General features: G+C 40.9%; 2 protein-coding genes and 1 long non-coding RNA gene across 3 annotated transcripts; all 3 read right to left on the bottom strand.

The window, feature by feature from the left end:
- Window positions 1-500: 500 nt before the first annotated feature.
- Window positions 501-1592, bottom strand: LOC6523795 (achaete-scute complex protein T3). The gene has a single exon (XM_002099634.4). It carries the CDS (start codon window positions 1509-1511, stop codon window positions 741-743), a length of 771 nt encoding a protein of 256 aa, XP_002099670.1. The 5' UTR covers window positions 1512-1592; the 3' UTR covers window positions 501-740.
- An 8482-nt stretch (window positions 1593-10074) lies between these two features.
- LOC26535543 lies at window positions 10075-12734 on the bottom strand. The gene is made up of 3 exons (XR_001453754.3): window positions 12258-12734; window positions 11793-12029; window positions 10075-11670 (listed from the first exon to the last, which is right to left on the bottom strand). It is a non-coding gene; the product is annotated as an uncharacterized LOC26535543 (long non-coding RNA).
- A 1082-nt stretch (window positions 12735-13816) lies between these two features.
- Window positions 13817-15361, bottom strand: LOC6523794 (achaete-scute complex protein T4). The gene has a single exon (XM_002099633.4). The coding sequence runs from the start codon at window positions 15015-15017 to the stop codon at window positions 14013-14015; it is 1005 nt and encodes a 334-aa protein (XP_002099669.1). The 5' UTR covers window positions 15018-15361; the 3' UTR covers window positions 13817-14012.
- Window positions 15362-15860: the final 499 nt, after the last annotated feature.

The following is a 15860-nucleotide window of genomic DNA, read 5'->3' as shown; positions in this document are numbered from 1 at the left end:
TGGATTGAGCCTGCGAGTCCTCAAGTACTGATCCCTGGACTAGGACAATTTCATCCTCTCAGGCGTGACTGCCTATTTCCGGGCTATTTACGCGCTATTAACAATGCGCGGCCAAAGTGTAGCTCGTTAGGGAACCAATCATGAAAATATATTCGCTGTTGTTTCCGGTCAGGTGCTGAACTTCTTGTTGGCTACGAATTTTGCGTGAGTCATGTCCACGTTCCAAAAGCAACTGAATGATTTGGTAATAAAATGGGTAATTTTTGTTAAGTTACAATTGCAGTTATGCTAAGTACCACTGAGGTAAGTAATCCTGAGGCCAACGTTGTCTGATGTTTTTTGGTTAAAAAGCTATAAAAATATGCAGCTGACCCCGAGACTCAAGTGAAATCGAGAAATTTAGAACGTTGTAATTACCCTACATGTCGATCTGAAAATTTTTGGGAAGTAAGTGATTATAGTAAAAAACAATTGAAATTAAGTTTATACATAGTTTTTTATTTTTGACTTAAAAGTAGTTAGTTTAGTGTCTTCCATGCTTATAACAAACTTAGAACTATGAAAAAAATATGTTTTATATCATTGTCTTCCATTGCGTTTAAATGTAATAAAAAAAAGGTGGGGTAACTTAGAAGCTAATGTAAAATTTGGGACGTTGTTTCTCACTCACTAAGGCAACAATTCGGGTTATTTACAGTTTGTACAATATTTGTTTGTTTTGGAGTTTCGATAGGAACCCCTCACTGCTCTTGCCAAGATGAAATATAATCGAGCAGCTCCTCGTCATCGGGCTGCTCGTCACTGAAGCTGTCGAAGGATTCGAATTTGAGGTCCTGCTCTTGAAGCTCCTGCTTGATATAGCCGCCTCCGGAGATCTCGGATCCGGAGTACGAGGGCGTGGGCGAGGCGGAGTGGTAGGAGTGCGATTGGGCAGACTGGGTGACTCCCATCAAGAACTGTTGCGAACTGTCCAAGCTATCGTTGTAGTCATTATAGCTGCTGCCATCGTTGCTGCTTTCATCGGCAGAATTGTAAATGGGACGAGATGATGAGCCAGTGCCATCATCGAGCATGTCCTGTAGTCCTCGAATGTATTCCACGGCGATTCGCAGTGTGTCCACCTTGGATAACTTCTTGCTGGTTCCACGTCCTCCATTAGACAGCGAGTTAACCACGGTTTGAGGCAAATGCTGGCGGAGATTGACGAATCCATTGTTGACCTGCTTCACACGATTGCGTTCACGGGCATTTCGCCTGGCCACCGATGGCAATTGCTCGCCATAGGGCATGTTATTGTAGTTGAACTTCTTCTTCTGCGAGGACATCATGGGTCCAACATTGGACTGCTGGCTCTGCTGCATGTTCTGCAGTTGGCTGGTACCCAAGGGTATTTTGGGAGCAATCAGCTGGTGTTGCTGGCTTTGATGGTGCTGATGTTGCAGCAAAAAAATGTTGCTGTTGGTCAGCTGGTAATGCTGCTGCTGGAACTTGCTGCTGCAGACGCTCGTCATGGTAATCCTTGCGAGAGTTTTCTAAGGTTTAGTTTATAGATGTTGACTGCGTGGAATCAGATTCCGCAATGATAATTCCTGTCCTGACCTACGGCCTTAAATACCCGCCAGTGGCAGAGACAAACGCGCCGGCAGAGGCAGCGACTTCGGCAGAGGAGCTACAGGGGTTGGTACGGGGTCGGATCCTGGCTACCTGCCCTCGAAAAACCAGGACCTTAAGTCCTTTGCACAAGTGATCGTACATTTTTCCTCTCTTTCTAGGGTTTTTTTCTGTGGTGGGTGCCTCTATTCCTACTCATTCTCTGTGTGCCTACCTACCCATCCTTTTCCCTCTCCCACATACTCTTTGTCCTTTGTGTCCCTGGGTCTACATAATGCATTTTTTCCTTTTGGGAAAATCTTAAATCTCAGATCTGCAAGATCCTTGTCATGGCTAAAAAAAAAAAAGATTTTGAATGCACTTCCACTTTTGTCGAATGTCGTTTGCATTGAAAGCGAAATATAAAGGAGAGTGAGATCTTGGAAGGGAATTTGATATAAAATGTGATCCATCAAATGAAAGAAAATGATGCGGACGCAAAGGAAACAAAATTAAATGGCCATGTCGTGGGACTTTCACTGTCTTTAAAACTGCGTATCCACTTTTCAATCCTGTAATATTATGAACCCTCTCATGAATATTTCCTCTGACCCATCCGCATTTGACACGTGCTTCCGATCAGTCCGATGCATTAGCATAAGCTCCAAAACAATGATACGTAATATCGCCGAGCAGTGCAGACAAAATCCCACAAGTGTGTGCTGTATCATGAATACCAAGCGCACTATAATGAGTAAGGGGGACTGCCAGACAAATAAAAATGAAACCATCACAAAGGCATTCAATATTGACAGCAGTTGGCGGGATCAAAGTTCCAGTCGAAACATCATTCCCGTTCATAAAATCCTTAACGCTTGTGGGCTGTGCACTCGGCAAAATATGTAATAAGTCTTACTAGGAAATAAACTAGCATATCTCAATAATTTTGTACGGTTTAATGTTTTCAAATCGTAATAAATATGATGAATATGATAAAATATTTGTGTAAAATCGTTGCGTTTTTGACTATGTATTATTAATAAAATATTATTGATTTTACAACATGATTTTCAATGTAAAGACAACACTTATTTATCAGGCTGTCCTATACATTAACTTATCAAACTCGTATTTCGGACGCAATTCAACGTTATTTAAAAATGTTTTTTAAGCGTAGATATTGCTGCTCTGGACTTGTGACTTATTATGCCCAGACCAAGCCCAAGCAAGTGAAGTTATTCCCTTTGCCAACAGTCCGCCTGCAATTAAGCATTCATAAATCTGTAAGGAGCAGAATCAGAGCCAAATTTCTGTGTTCGCAAGTTGCAACTTTGTTGCAATGGGCAGGCAATACCGTTAGGGAAGACGGATAAGTCGGGTAACGAGATTGCTCCCATAAATGCATAAAACCTTAAAAAGCCGCCCAGAGCAGCTGCCCTGAAAGAGATCAGAAAATAGGAGGAAAGTCTCTCAGATTCCAGAAGAGTGGACGCTAAAAATCAAAAAATGAAGCAGAATGAAAATACAACCGTTTACTTAATAATTGGTTTTTAAGAGCTGCTACCGAATTCGATTTCTAATGCATTTATAATGTCCAGAATCAAAATCCTTTGCGTCATCGCTGTTACGCCTTTATTGTACTTTACTTGGTTCCAAACAAACCCTTTTCAAAAACTCTTATAATATGCTCCAAGCACACCCACCAAAAAAAAAAGAAAATTAAAAAGGTTTTGGCTGCAATTTAATAAGCCTCGAACCCCTTGCCCTAAAATGTTCAGTGATTAATTAAACCTCATGAGATCAGTATGGTGTTGATCGCTGTTGCGTTTTTGGGGGTTGTAAAGAATATGAAATAGTGAACAACTGGCCAGGGTTGTCAGGCATCTGGTTTTCTCAGGTTTCCAATCAGCTAGTGTTCCATACAGTGGCGGTCTCTATATAGTTTCGATCTTCCAATAAGTTGGCGTGCAGCGACCTCTATTGTCAACGGGATTCTGATTAGAAAATATGATATTAGCTAACCTAATTGGTTGACAAAAACGTAGGTGACGTACAGAATTTTTTAAATTCCTTTTAAATAAAGTCAAGTCTATGCTTTCGCATTTTTAGTGTATGCCACAAATTGAAACTTAAATAAACAATAATTTTACTATTTTTACTTTATCCTTATTAAATTAAAAAGTCCCTTATCTTCAAAGGAAGTGTAAAAACCTTGTTGACTGTTGACACAATTAATTATATATTTCATGGGCTCTCCGTTCATTACCACTAATTAGAATTCAAAACAACAGCTACCGAACCGAAAATCCGTGACCTCCGACCTCCGAACCGGAGATATCGAACTAGGAGTAAGAAATTCGGATTCCTCTCACGTACGCCAGAGACAAGTGTAAAACGTGATAGACTGGATCGCCGGTGGGTTACTGGCGTTATCATAAGCGTGAAATCTGCCAAATTCGAGCACAGATCCAAATCGTCTGTCATCACATCAATTTGGCTTTTTATGGGTGTTCTTTTTTGGTCATATCGCCTAGACGGGATCAAGACGGTATCCAGAAGGGATAGCGGAAATTGTCACTTTTACTTGTAGCCTTACTTGTGGTCTTACTTTAAAATGAAAGCGCTGACGCAGCTAATGTGGATTGGATCAACGGGTGATTTCGAAAGATGCCATTTACTTGATCCGCAGTTTCGCACGATCACACCTAATAACGGTAATTTACACGCACGCTACTTGCGATAATTGCCGCCGAATGTGCTGACAGGCACACAGGATACGACTTTCCGACCCTCCGTTGCCCCAAAGGCCAAAAGCTGAGAAACCCAATGCAAACCCAGACCCGTAGCCAAAGTCAAAGTCAAACCGCGCATCCCGATGGAACTGAGTGAGATAACAGGCAGCTAAATCAGCAGCAAAAGCGGCAAAAGGTTCGGTTATTAAAAAGGGCAGTCAGTATCTGGCCAAGTGGAAGATGGAGCGCTGCACGTACACCGGGCTTAAAAATAATTTAATAACACAATATATAGACAAATTTTCGAATACTAAATTTCTTCGCCTTCATATCTCTGTCCATTTTACCTGTCGATATTATTTGTAATTACAAGATTGTAAATTCTACACCTTCAGAAGGCAATAGTAGACAAGTGATGCTAAATGATTTGGTTATAGTCGCCGCCCATCTAGAGTCTTAGCAAATATGCAAATCACTGGTCATTGCCTAGATTTTTTAGCAGTGTTCTTTGATATCGCGGCGGTGGCGGCAGTGCTTGATTGCTGTGGTAACCGAATATGCCGCACCGAGTGCGAAAATATGTTGTCGAGGTGTGAAAAATAACTGGGCAAGAGTGCGCGAATGGTGGGTTAAGGGCGTCGGGGTCCATGGGGATTCAGGGTTAAGGTGGTCAGGTTATCGAAATAAGGGGCTGGAGGATAGGATGTGGTCTTTCGGTTGGGCACGCATCCAAGGTGTTGAAAGCCCTGCACTTCTAAGAAACGTTTGGCTTTTTTCTGTTTTTTTTTTTGTCGAGATTTCGGTGGCACGATAGCCGCTACTATATGTATGTATGTATATATTCCCGCACTTGTGTACGCGTAAAGGCCCCGCTTTCCAGATGATATTTGTCGATGGTGTCGAGGTGTTAAAATTACCCCAAAGGTACACAATAATTACCTTAAATTGCAAAAACAGCGAAATAAGTTTCCAAGCGGTGTGAAACGGATGCGCGAAGGGTTGACGGTAAACTGAACCTTTGGCGGACCCTCCGTTTGAAGCGTGCCGCAGCGTTGCCAGACTTTGATCTTTGGTGGGCAAGTAAGCAGGAGGCAGGGCATTGCAGGGTATGCAAATGGGGCGTGCGTCATGCATAAAAATTGAATGCTGTCGCCGCAATTAACGGATGGCCAAATGGTACCAAGGAGTCGGGTTCAACTGCGAGCGAAAGAGACGGTACCAAAAATGTCAGTCGAAGCTGTTTGGCCAGCGGCCGATCTATTTAATTAATTGCTAACAAGTCAAAAATGCTTAAATGGTGTATGGCGCAGTGAAGTGAAAAAGTTCAAGAGGACAGGGAGCTGCATCCTTGGTGGTAGCGCTGTTGCCTTTTTTTCTTTTGGAACTTTAAGACAAATTAGGATGGCTTTTATTATTTCGCGAACTTTTTTTTGCCTTCCTTGTTAACCCTCTGTAGAAAGAGGAATTTAAAAAATACGTAAAAATTAAGTTAACTGCTCGAATTGATTAAAATACAGATAGTATGTTCATATTATAATTTTGTTCTTTTAATTTAAAATTTAAATAGCTTTATATGTTGTAACTTTTTATAATCGTAAAATGTAAAAAAATAAATAAAATTTATATTTGCCATTTAGGTGGCTAAAGAGACACCAAAATCGCAAGGAAATCAGTTCAGAAAACTGCTATAATTAACTAACCCACAAGTGGCAACATTATTGCCAACGCAAATCGCTCGTGCAAATCGCATTTATCATTGTGAAAAATGAGTTGTGAGACGGCAATTATCATTAAAAGTAACATGACTGCCGTTAACGAGCGATGTTGTCTCCTCTTTCAGAAAAAAACAAAAACTGGACTTTAGAGAGACTGGACTTTCAGAGATCCCAGGAAGGATGAAAAGAATCAGATTGATCTAACGCTAATTAATGATTAAGGGCTCTGCCGATCGGTAAAAAATATGCAAAGGGTGCACACGGCTCCGAAGCAAACAAGAAATCCGAATAAGACCGAATGAGTTTGCGGTTCGTATATGGATGACTGAAATCCCAGCGGGCGGGGAGCAAACCGAAAAAAAATAAAAACAAATATACCTAAGACAAGTAGCACACGCCGACAATTCGCAGAAATCCACGAGATACAAGGTACGAGATACCTAATGGGATTATTTCTAATCTGGCGCTCTCCTGTTACAATTTCGATTTCCATGGAAACGGAATTATGATTATTTTGTTTGGTTATTTTTTGTGGTATCTCCCTATCTCCATCTCTTTCTCCTGATGTAATTTTTCATGTGCAGTTTTTTCTTCTTCCTCGCTGGTCAAGACGCAATTAATCTAAATCCAATTATAAGACAAAGCGGGTCAGGCCAAGGGCCATTATCCGAAGTCAGTATATATTGTCTTATCTGTATCGGTTCTCCTCTTTTTGTATCGAAATCAATACAATAAGCAGTCTTTTGTTTTGGGGCAAAAGTGGGGGAAACCAGAGACTACCTTTTAAAAGAGCGGATCACTTCCTTTCGCCGGGCCCCTAGGGAATATATCGCCAAGATTTGAACTCTAAAGCTGAAGTAGAACGTTGCATATCGTATTACACTTCCACTTCCACTGGCACTCGAACTGGGATGGTGATGGGGATGGGGATTGGGAATGGTTAATCGTTTTGTTGCAGCTAAGAAGATGCATGATGTGTGTAAATTGGTGTTGGACCATATTACCGCTTTACCGGCCCCCAGGATAAACGGGGAAATGCAAATGGCAATAAAAGTTCCTGTGCTCTATGAGGTGGAAAACTTAAACGTGGAGCATTCATTTGCAGGAAGTATTTGAGTATTTCACAATTTCAAATACTGTGTACTGTGCATATACAAAAGCAAATGTACACCAAGTGCATAGGTAGGTATTCCTGCGTAAAATTTTGACTTACGCCCGCCCGCAACCTGGAGTATCCCGCATGATTTTCCGTGTGGGGGTCACTTTAATCTGACAGCAGCCCCAAAAGGATTTTTGGAGGACAATGGCGTAAAATATTACAAGCTGACAGACTTCCTGGATAAAGTCAATGAAATTTATGACGTAGGACTACATTATTACCATCACTGGTTCTCTATATTATATAGATATCTCCGCATGACGCCGCATTTTCCCGAACCTGCGGTCTTAATAGCCCTTTTTATTTTCGATTTTTATTATTTTTTTTTCATTTACCTTATCTACTGCGGCATATCAGGAGACGGGGGAAAAAGGACGATCCAGGGATTAGAGGAGTCCTTTTATAGGAATAATAATTTCATATTTCTTTCGGGCTCTTGTATTTTGTGTTTGGTCATCGCACTTTGTGGAAATTTACACCATCCATGTATATCGGTATCCTAGGATCTTACTTGAAGGTATGAAATCCCCGTCCCTCGTAAGATATTCTTTAGTTTGTGCCTCTTTGCTTTAGAGCACAAAGAGCTGGAACGTGTCGCTGTATTTAATTACAATTTTTGCGTTATAATACCTATACAGCGTTGTGTTAATGCAATTATAATAGTGAAGTTAAACTAGAACTAACAATTATGAGACGTCTTCAAAGAAACAAATTAAGACCGAAATTTATTTTATGGAAAAAGCGAACTGAATTTGAGTTTATCTGGAAACAAACAGTTTTTCTTTTCCTCTGCGCTAATTGGTCCTAAGGGGATGCTTTCTCCCCCATATTTTTCCCGTTGCCCATGGTCATCGATTCCTGACTCGCAGACTCGAGCTTTTTGCGTGATCGCCGGCTATTTAAATGCCATCCTCGATTTTCTTTCAATGGACACGCGTTCCTGTCATGCGATCGCAGGCCAATTAGCCAATCCGCAAAACCCCAACCAAAATAATGAGAGAAGGTAGAAGACTCATGTGTTAGTGTTGATAACTTAATTTCAGCCAGCCGATGGGCTAGTTGAAAACAAAATATTAAAAGGGCTACAAAAAAAAAAGAGTGGACCTCACAGGAAAAGCGGTAAACACATTTTAATTATACACAATAGAGCTGATTAAAATGTAATTTGCAATCGCACGGGGCTTGGAATCTTGAGAGAATCTGCGCTGGGAGCAGCTGACTCTTGGATAAATAAAGTCATTAAAATGGGATCGAAATTATGGTTCAATTACGTTTTCGGGTGGTCGACAGCCAACGAATTAAGGTGATTTCAATTACTTTTTGATCATGGCCAAAGAGGAATCAAGAGTTTGCGGTCGCCTGCGAATACAATTTAGGAATATTTGGGACACATGCCAAAGGTTTCAATGTTTGGACAGGGGAAATTTGCCACGGCCATGAAAACGGCACATGCTACCGTAACTAGAGGATACAGTAGCTAAGAATCGTCTACTGTGCAAAACGAATCTTTAAACTGGACAGCTGGCCAAGGAGTAAATTCACCTCACAGATGTTCGTATTCAAAACGAAGATGACCTTGCGACCAGAACTAAATTGTTGGCCATGAATTCTTTTACGGCTAGTCCAAATATTGACAATTTAAAAATCCGTTTACTACAGTTGAGCGAAAATCCGTTTCGCACAGCGGGAAATGTTCTGTAGGTCACTATTACTGCCCTTATTTGATACTCATTCGATTCATCTAAGTTTTTCACTGCCTGCTATGTACAAAGTCTCTTATACATTTAATTTATGAACGATAATTTCGCCCGCTTTCAAAGACCGAAAACATGTAATGACTGGAGCCAGATCCAAATCGTTAAAAATGGGGCAACCACGCGAGTCCGAGGCTCTGAAAACCAAAGACTAAGCCACCTGATAACTATCAAAACCTGCCAGCTTGGTGGCCTCTGCGTTTTTCGTTTTTCCTTTGGAGCGAATAGTTTGCAAGCCAGCAAAACCAACATAACAAAAAATAAACTGCAGGAGATATCCTCACAAAGCACGAAGATAGAATACTCTAAAATGAACTTTAAATAAAATTAAGTCAAGGATATTAAGTCAAGTCCATTCTGAACCTTACAAAAATATTTGAGCGTGTGCGTGTGGGTGCCACTCTAACTTCGAGTCAAGGGCGTTAAAGCGGGCGTTACGAAAATGTTGTTATTTTTTGGTTGCCGAGACCTCCCAACGAATCTAGTAAACTACAGTTCTATGAGTGACGCTTGTCTTGCCAACCTAAATCGTAAAGCAAATACTCCTGTGCACACTATATCCCTGCCAGGGAGCAGATCTTTCTCAGAACGCTGGGAGTATCTCAGCGCAAGCGCCTGTATTTTATTTGTGCAAATTATTCAATATTGAGGTTTTAAGACGCTTCGGTTGCCTGTTAGCAAACACAAAAGAGGAAAATACATAAAAGGGTTTTTGAAGAACGTGGCGCACGTTTGTGTATCTAGTACCGTCTTCTCTTGGATTCTGTGTCTGAATGTTTGAGGAGTGAAAGGTCATATTGATAATAACACAAAAGTAACGAAACCTCTTACAGGGCAAACTATCAGATCAAATATGCATATCAAAATGCCCTGTTTATGTTTGCTTATGGTGCAATCCTTTTCTTTTAAAATCCCCGAAAAACCCTTGAACTCCTTCAGCGTTGGATTTCGCATTTCGGTATCGGGGCTTCTTTGTACGCGTGACTTATGCGGAGATGCCGCAGCATCCTGTGCCAACGGGTAATTACAGATGATGATTTATGGCAAGCTATCCCGTCCCCACCAAAAAAAAAACACAAAATCATCGATCGATCAGTTCAGCCCTTTCCGCCCATTTCGGCCCCTTTTTGGGCAACTGAAAACCTCCATTGCAGAATCCACTCCACCTTTGTTTTGTACCCTTTTGCATTTTATGCAAATAAAACAGCTCAATGAAGCTGAGTTAAGAGAAATGGAATTTTTATACCCGTTACGCGTAGAGCACAGGGTATAGTAGATTCGTATTTTTTTGTTATACAAGATTTGTTAATCAATTTTGATATTTCTACCTTGCACTCTCAATAGCTATGTAACTGCTAATATTCTTGTTGATATTTGAAAAGCGCAAAAAATATTGTATTTTTTCTGTGTATCATGCTAATTGTTTGAAATTTGTTAATGGCAAATTTCATATAATCCATAAAAAGTCTCAGACGATTCGCGCTACGTGTTGCGGAATTTCACTACGAGATCTGAGTGCAAATTGTTTTTTTCGAGTGGCGTTGAAGGGAGAGTTCCACATAGTTGGCCACATGTTGGAGTGTCAGCGTTGTCATGGTTAGGTGTGAATTTGTGCTCTAATCCTTTCAAGTGGTGTTGGCAATTAGGTTTTGGGAACTACTTGTCTTATGCGAGAGAAAGAACCGCCCAGTGGAACATTTGTTAGTGTTTATGCAGCACGCTCTAATGGGATTATTTCCAGACTATTTCTGGGATTATCGACGATTTAAGGACTTAATTGGGATTCACAAGACGACGCTGGGGGTCGCAGCATAAATAATAAAATACTTGTAGAATGGTATGGAAGGGAGGAATTGCTTAGAAGGTGGTTATACTTATTATGGGACTATGACAAACAGAAAGTAGTCAAGTGAAAACAACTAACATCAGCAACAAAAGCAAATAAACTAAAAATAAAATATTTCGGCATTGCTGGATCCCCTTAAGAAAAAGGAGAAAGGCGGTGAAGTGTTGTAAAAATTATTATATTGATCCTGGAATTTTTCAAATAAGCCTGCAAAATCTAAACCAAAGTCGGGAAAAGGTACAAAAATGGGGTGGGGTGATAAGTAATTGGACTCGTACTCGATTTACCAATTGTCCAGGCACGCGCGCACTTATTGTACCTCTTTTACGATCAGGTAATCCCCTTTTCACCCGGCAGGTGAAATTTTAGGTGCCCCGGTATAACAGGTCAGCGAGGAAGAAGTCAGGGCCACGGCTCTCTAAACTAGCGCAAAAAGGCTCAAGGAATTTCCCTGGTACCATAAATGCGTTTTCAATGATCAGGCTGTAGGCGCACAAACTCAGCCTCAGACAGTTTGCGGATCATCATCAAGGGAAAGGGAAAGGGAAAGGGAAACTAGGCGCCTACCTAATCCAGAGTCCGGGGAATCCAAAGCCAGGGCAGAGTTATCACATTTGGTATGTAACTACATTTATCACAGCCTAATATGACAACTCAAATAACTTTTGCCTGTCAGAGCCGCGAGTCCTGTGAAACCAAGTCGCTGCCTTGATTTCTTCTTCTGGGTGGATGGCCTGTCACATTTGGCTTCGCTAATTGGAACATATTTCTCCCCTTTCGGCTCCCCAGATGATGAACGTTGCGGGTTTGGTTTCGATTTATGCATCCTCTCCGAAAAATAAAGATATCAGCTGAAGCATATCTTGTCGGATAGCTTCAGGTTATACGGGGCCGGGGCCAAAATAAAATATAAAATAAAATAAAAATGGGCTTAGTATAAATAGTTTTATATATACATTGAATATACATTTTTTTTGTGCATAGTGTTTTTTTTACCTGCGGTGTGGGCGATTTCCTCCCGAGGGTTGTGAATCAATAATTCATAACGCTAATTAATAACGCCCCAGTTCAAATTCGTTGCATGCGCGAGATGAAAGACCAAAAATGCCGACATAACAGGATAATGAACTCCAAAAACGTTGGGGCTTATTGAAATTCAAATAAATCGGTAACGCTGAACGACGCTTGCAAAGTTGTGCTGTTTTGATTGCCTTGTTCTGTTTGATACCCTTACTTTTTGGGTATTATAAGTCAATCGGAAATGCAAATTGGAAATTAACAAAATAACGTTGTAAAAACGGAGAAATATGCAAATCAATATGATTCTACTAAATATAACTGGTTTCAATAGAAATACATCTTATGTGTGTGTATAAACACATTTAATATCTATCTATCTATATCTATTTAAGTCACAGCAATTTGACCGAGTAAAACTATGTTTGGAAAGAGTATATATACCTCAGATTCTATATTCCGAAAAGCGTCCTTTTATTTCTTATTTTTGGGGTTTTCTTGTTCGCCATTCTTCGTTTTTTCTGTTGGCTATCAGGGCGTTTGCATCGCGCCTGCGGTGTAAGAATAAATGCTTCAAGTAACAACTTCTTAAAGAGCTGAATTATGAGCTTAGCTCCGACTTAAAACTGCGTCTTCAGCCATCAATCTGCGGGTCTGAGTCCTCGAACTTTGAACGAGCCTATAATTTGGTCAAATATCTGGGGTCTGATTAATGCAGACGGCTGTTTTTTTGGACCACAATGTTGCTGGCCTGGCGCGCCGAGAAATCTATTAAACTACGTTTTAGGATCAGAACATAACCAAATAAAAAAATTGAACGCAGCTGAAAAAAAGGTTGCTTTTCTTTGGGTTTTTGGGGAAAGGTGAAAGGTAAAAGGTGAAAGTTCTTCCGGCGCTGAACGTTAAGCCTTGCCTACTGAGTCCCGCAAAAAGAAAATAATAGTATTCCAGAACCCATTTTCATGATTCGAAACAATTGCATTGAGTTGTCAAGTGTCAGCGTTGACATTGAAAGAAAAGATCCCCGATCCCTTATCATTTCCTTTGGAGCATCCAGCGATCCCAAGGACAATGAGGTCCTTTGTCTGCGATGCCCTTTAATGTGTCAAAATATAGTCCATAGTCGCATTCTCCCATGCGTTTGTTGTTCTAATGCAATGTGATTTATTGTCTGGCCAGTAGAAGAGGTTTATTCCAACGGACTGACATCTCAACGGTGCGTGGGAGTGAAGGACTTAGTTATTGTTTGGGGTAAGGTTTTTGCATTTCATTTTTTTAGAAGTGTAAAATGCCCAAGAGTGGATAAAATACTTTGTTGTGAGGCCGTACAATTTTATAGAAAACACTAGGCATTATATTTAAGCTGAGAAAATGCAAAGGGAAAAGTCTTAAAAGAGTTGATCGGATTAGGACTATGTCATGTTTTCGAGTTTATTGGGTTTTAAAACATAAATACGAACTCCTTTTTTTGTCAAATAAATTCTAAAGTACTGGTGCATATAGTTGCATTTGTGAACTCGCCACAAACAGTTCTGTTTCTAAATATAAAATTGTATCTGCATTTGACTAACAACCGATAACCTCGTAGTACGTGTCACTGACGTCGTTAATCTTACCTGAGATAATTCAATTTTTAGAAGCTACCTAAAGAAATCGGAAACTATTGACCGCAAACCCAAAGATGTTTTGCGTTACTTATAATTAGTATTAACGATTTTCGGATATTCGAGCGATCGTATAGACCAGATGCCTTAATTGGTGATCGTATAACAACATGGACATGCTGTACATAACGACTTCACATGGTCCCTTGGACTCATGCTGAATGCACTTAAATTGCAAGTAGTACCACCCGCATGTGTTACCAACCTGATAAATAGCTGGACCCCGTTTTTAATAAAAAAAAATTGAATATGATTTTTAGCTTTATTTTTTTTGACCAACAACTAATTAACATAATATTGTATTAGCAAAAAAATATGTATTTGTTTTCATGCTATAATTATTTTATAAATATATAGATTTGAAACTGGTCTCTTTGTTCTTAACAATGTCAAAAAAATAGCTTAAAGTAGAAAAAAAATTGGGAATTGGGGTATGTTGTTTTTGTATTAATGTTATTTACAATTTGAGGCACTTTGTTCAACTCAACATTGACTAGAAGAAAATAGGACGTGGTGGGAAATTTTCAGGATTGAGTCACTGCTCCTGCCATAGAGAGATGTAGTCCAAAATCTCCTCGTCGTCGGGCGTGCAGTCCTCCTCGTCCAATTGAAAATGTTCGTAGGGTTCGAATTTCAGCTGAAGCTGGGAGTGCGAGTGTCCTTCGTTATCTAGATGGTCCAGACGATCCAGGTGGGTGGATATTTGCTGGGGAGCTGCCTCGTAGGTGCCTGAATCGAAGGACATGCTGGAGTTGAAGGATGAGGTTGGCGAGTGGCAGGTTTGCTGGTTGTTGCTGGTGGATACGCATCCTGCATCTCCACCTGGTACAGATGTGCCCACCAAGTTGGTATTTAATGAGAGGGCTGTCAGTGGCTGGTGATTGAACTGCTGCCTCTGTAGCTGCTGCTGTTGCTGGAGAGGACTGACATTGATCGTGTTTTGGTAGTAGGAATTGTGCCCTGAGGAACTGCAAGTACTGCTGCTGGAACTGTGGCTGCTGGACTCATCCAAACAAAGTTGCAGCTGGGTGACTGCATTGCTGGTGGCACCAATATTGCTGCCCCCATTTAGGTCATCCACCAGATCCTGAAGCCTCCGGATATACTCGACGGCAATGCGCAGTGTGTCTACTTTGGAGATCTTTTTGTGAGGTCCTCGACCACCACCCTTTGTTAAATCCGTGATTATGGATTGTGGTATATGTTGCCGCAGTCTGGCGAAGCTGTTGTTCACCTGCTTCACACGATTCCGTTCTCGAGCATTGCGCCTTTGCACCGACTGGGATTGGTCTACATTATATGGAGCCGGCGAGGAACCAGGGGATAAAGATGACACGGATTCGGAGCATCTGGTTAAAGCCATACCCCTCGGTGTATACTTGCGAGTCTTGATGGGCATTGTACCACCGGGTTGATTTTGATTGCCAACGGGTAGCAATGGACTAGGCGCTGGCATTATGTGCTGATAACGAAAGATCTTCGTTGCCGAATTAATGGTCGTTGGAAACGTATCGTTTGTGGACAGCACACTCGATGACATGATAATGCTTTTCGTTGTACTCTTATTATTTGTTTTCTTAAACACGCACAGATTCGGAGCTTTCTTTTATTTTCCGGAGAACGATCAACAGAAAAAAATAAATGCAGAGGGTAGAAGGCTTGAACTTGATCGTTTGACACCTTACACAAGAATGAGTCCCTTCGTCCTAAACCCTCGCGTTATGTACCCTTTATGCAACTCTCTGCTCAACAGCTCTGCACTCAGGCAGAGAAACGGGCGAGAAAATCGGAGAGAGATATGAGAGAAAGAGAGTTAGTGTCAAGAGCTACCTGCACAGGTAGGGAACGCGAAGTTCAAGTGAGTGAGCCACAGGTAGTCTCGCTCTCTCTCGCTCTCTCCCACTCTCACTCTCTCTTTCTCTCTCTCTCTCAGGTACTCAAAAATCGCAAGGAAAACTGTTCTCACTCAGCAATGCAAAAGAAGCACTCAAATTTAAAACTCAAAATATCAACTCGACTATCGAAAAAAACGATCAAGGGATCTGAGGGCTCTTTTTGTTACGGCACGCCAGCAATTTGATTTCTGTGTTAATTAACTTAGCAAAAGTCGCGATCGCCAATTTTATGTGCAGCTCACGCACGCTTCTATTCATTAGCGCCGGACGGATCCAAGAGATCTACAGAAGATCCTGCGATCTTCCTTATTAGCCATTCGGAGTACGCTCTCTAGAGGTGTTCGAACAATTTCACTTATTTCTCCAATTAAATGATCAAAAGGATCACTACTTTTTGTTTAGTAAATCAAAGAGATGTGACAAAAGTTTTGGAAGGCAGTTTGCAGTGAAAACTGGGGTTGTATCAAATATATTCATTTTTTAAAAAA

Source organism: Drosophila yakuba, chromosome X (genome assembly GCF_016746365.2).
Source record: "Drosophila yakuba strain Tai18E2 chromosome X, Prin_Dyak_Tai18E2_2.1, whole genome shotgun sequence".
Taxonomy (NCBI): domain Eukaryota; kingdom Metazoa; phylum Arthropoda; class Insecta; order Diptera; family Drosophilidae; genus Drosophila; species Drosophila yakuba.
The sequence above is the reverse complement of the archived record's forward strand: the minus strand, read 5'-3'. Positions and strand labels throughout refer to the sequence as shown.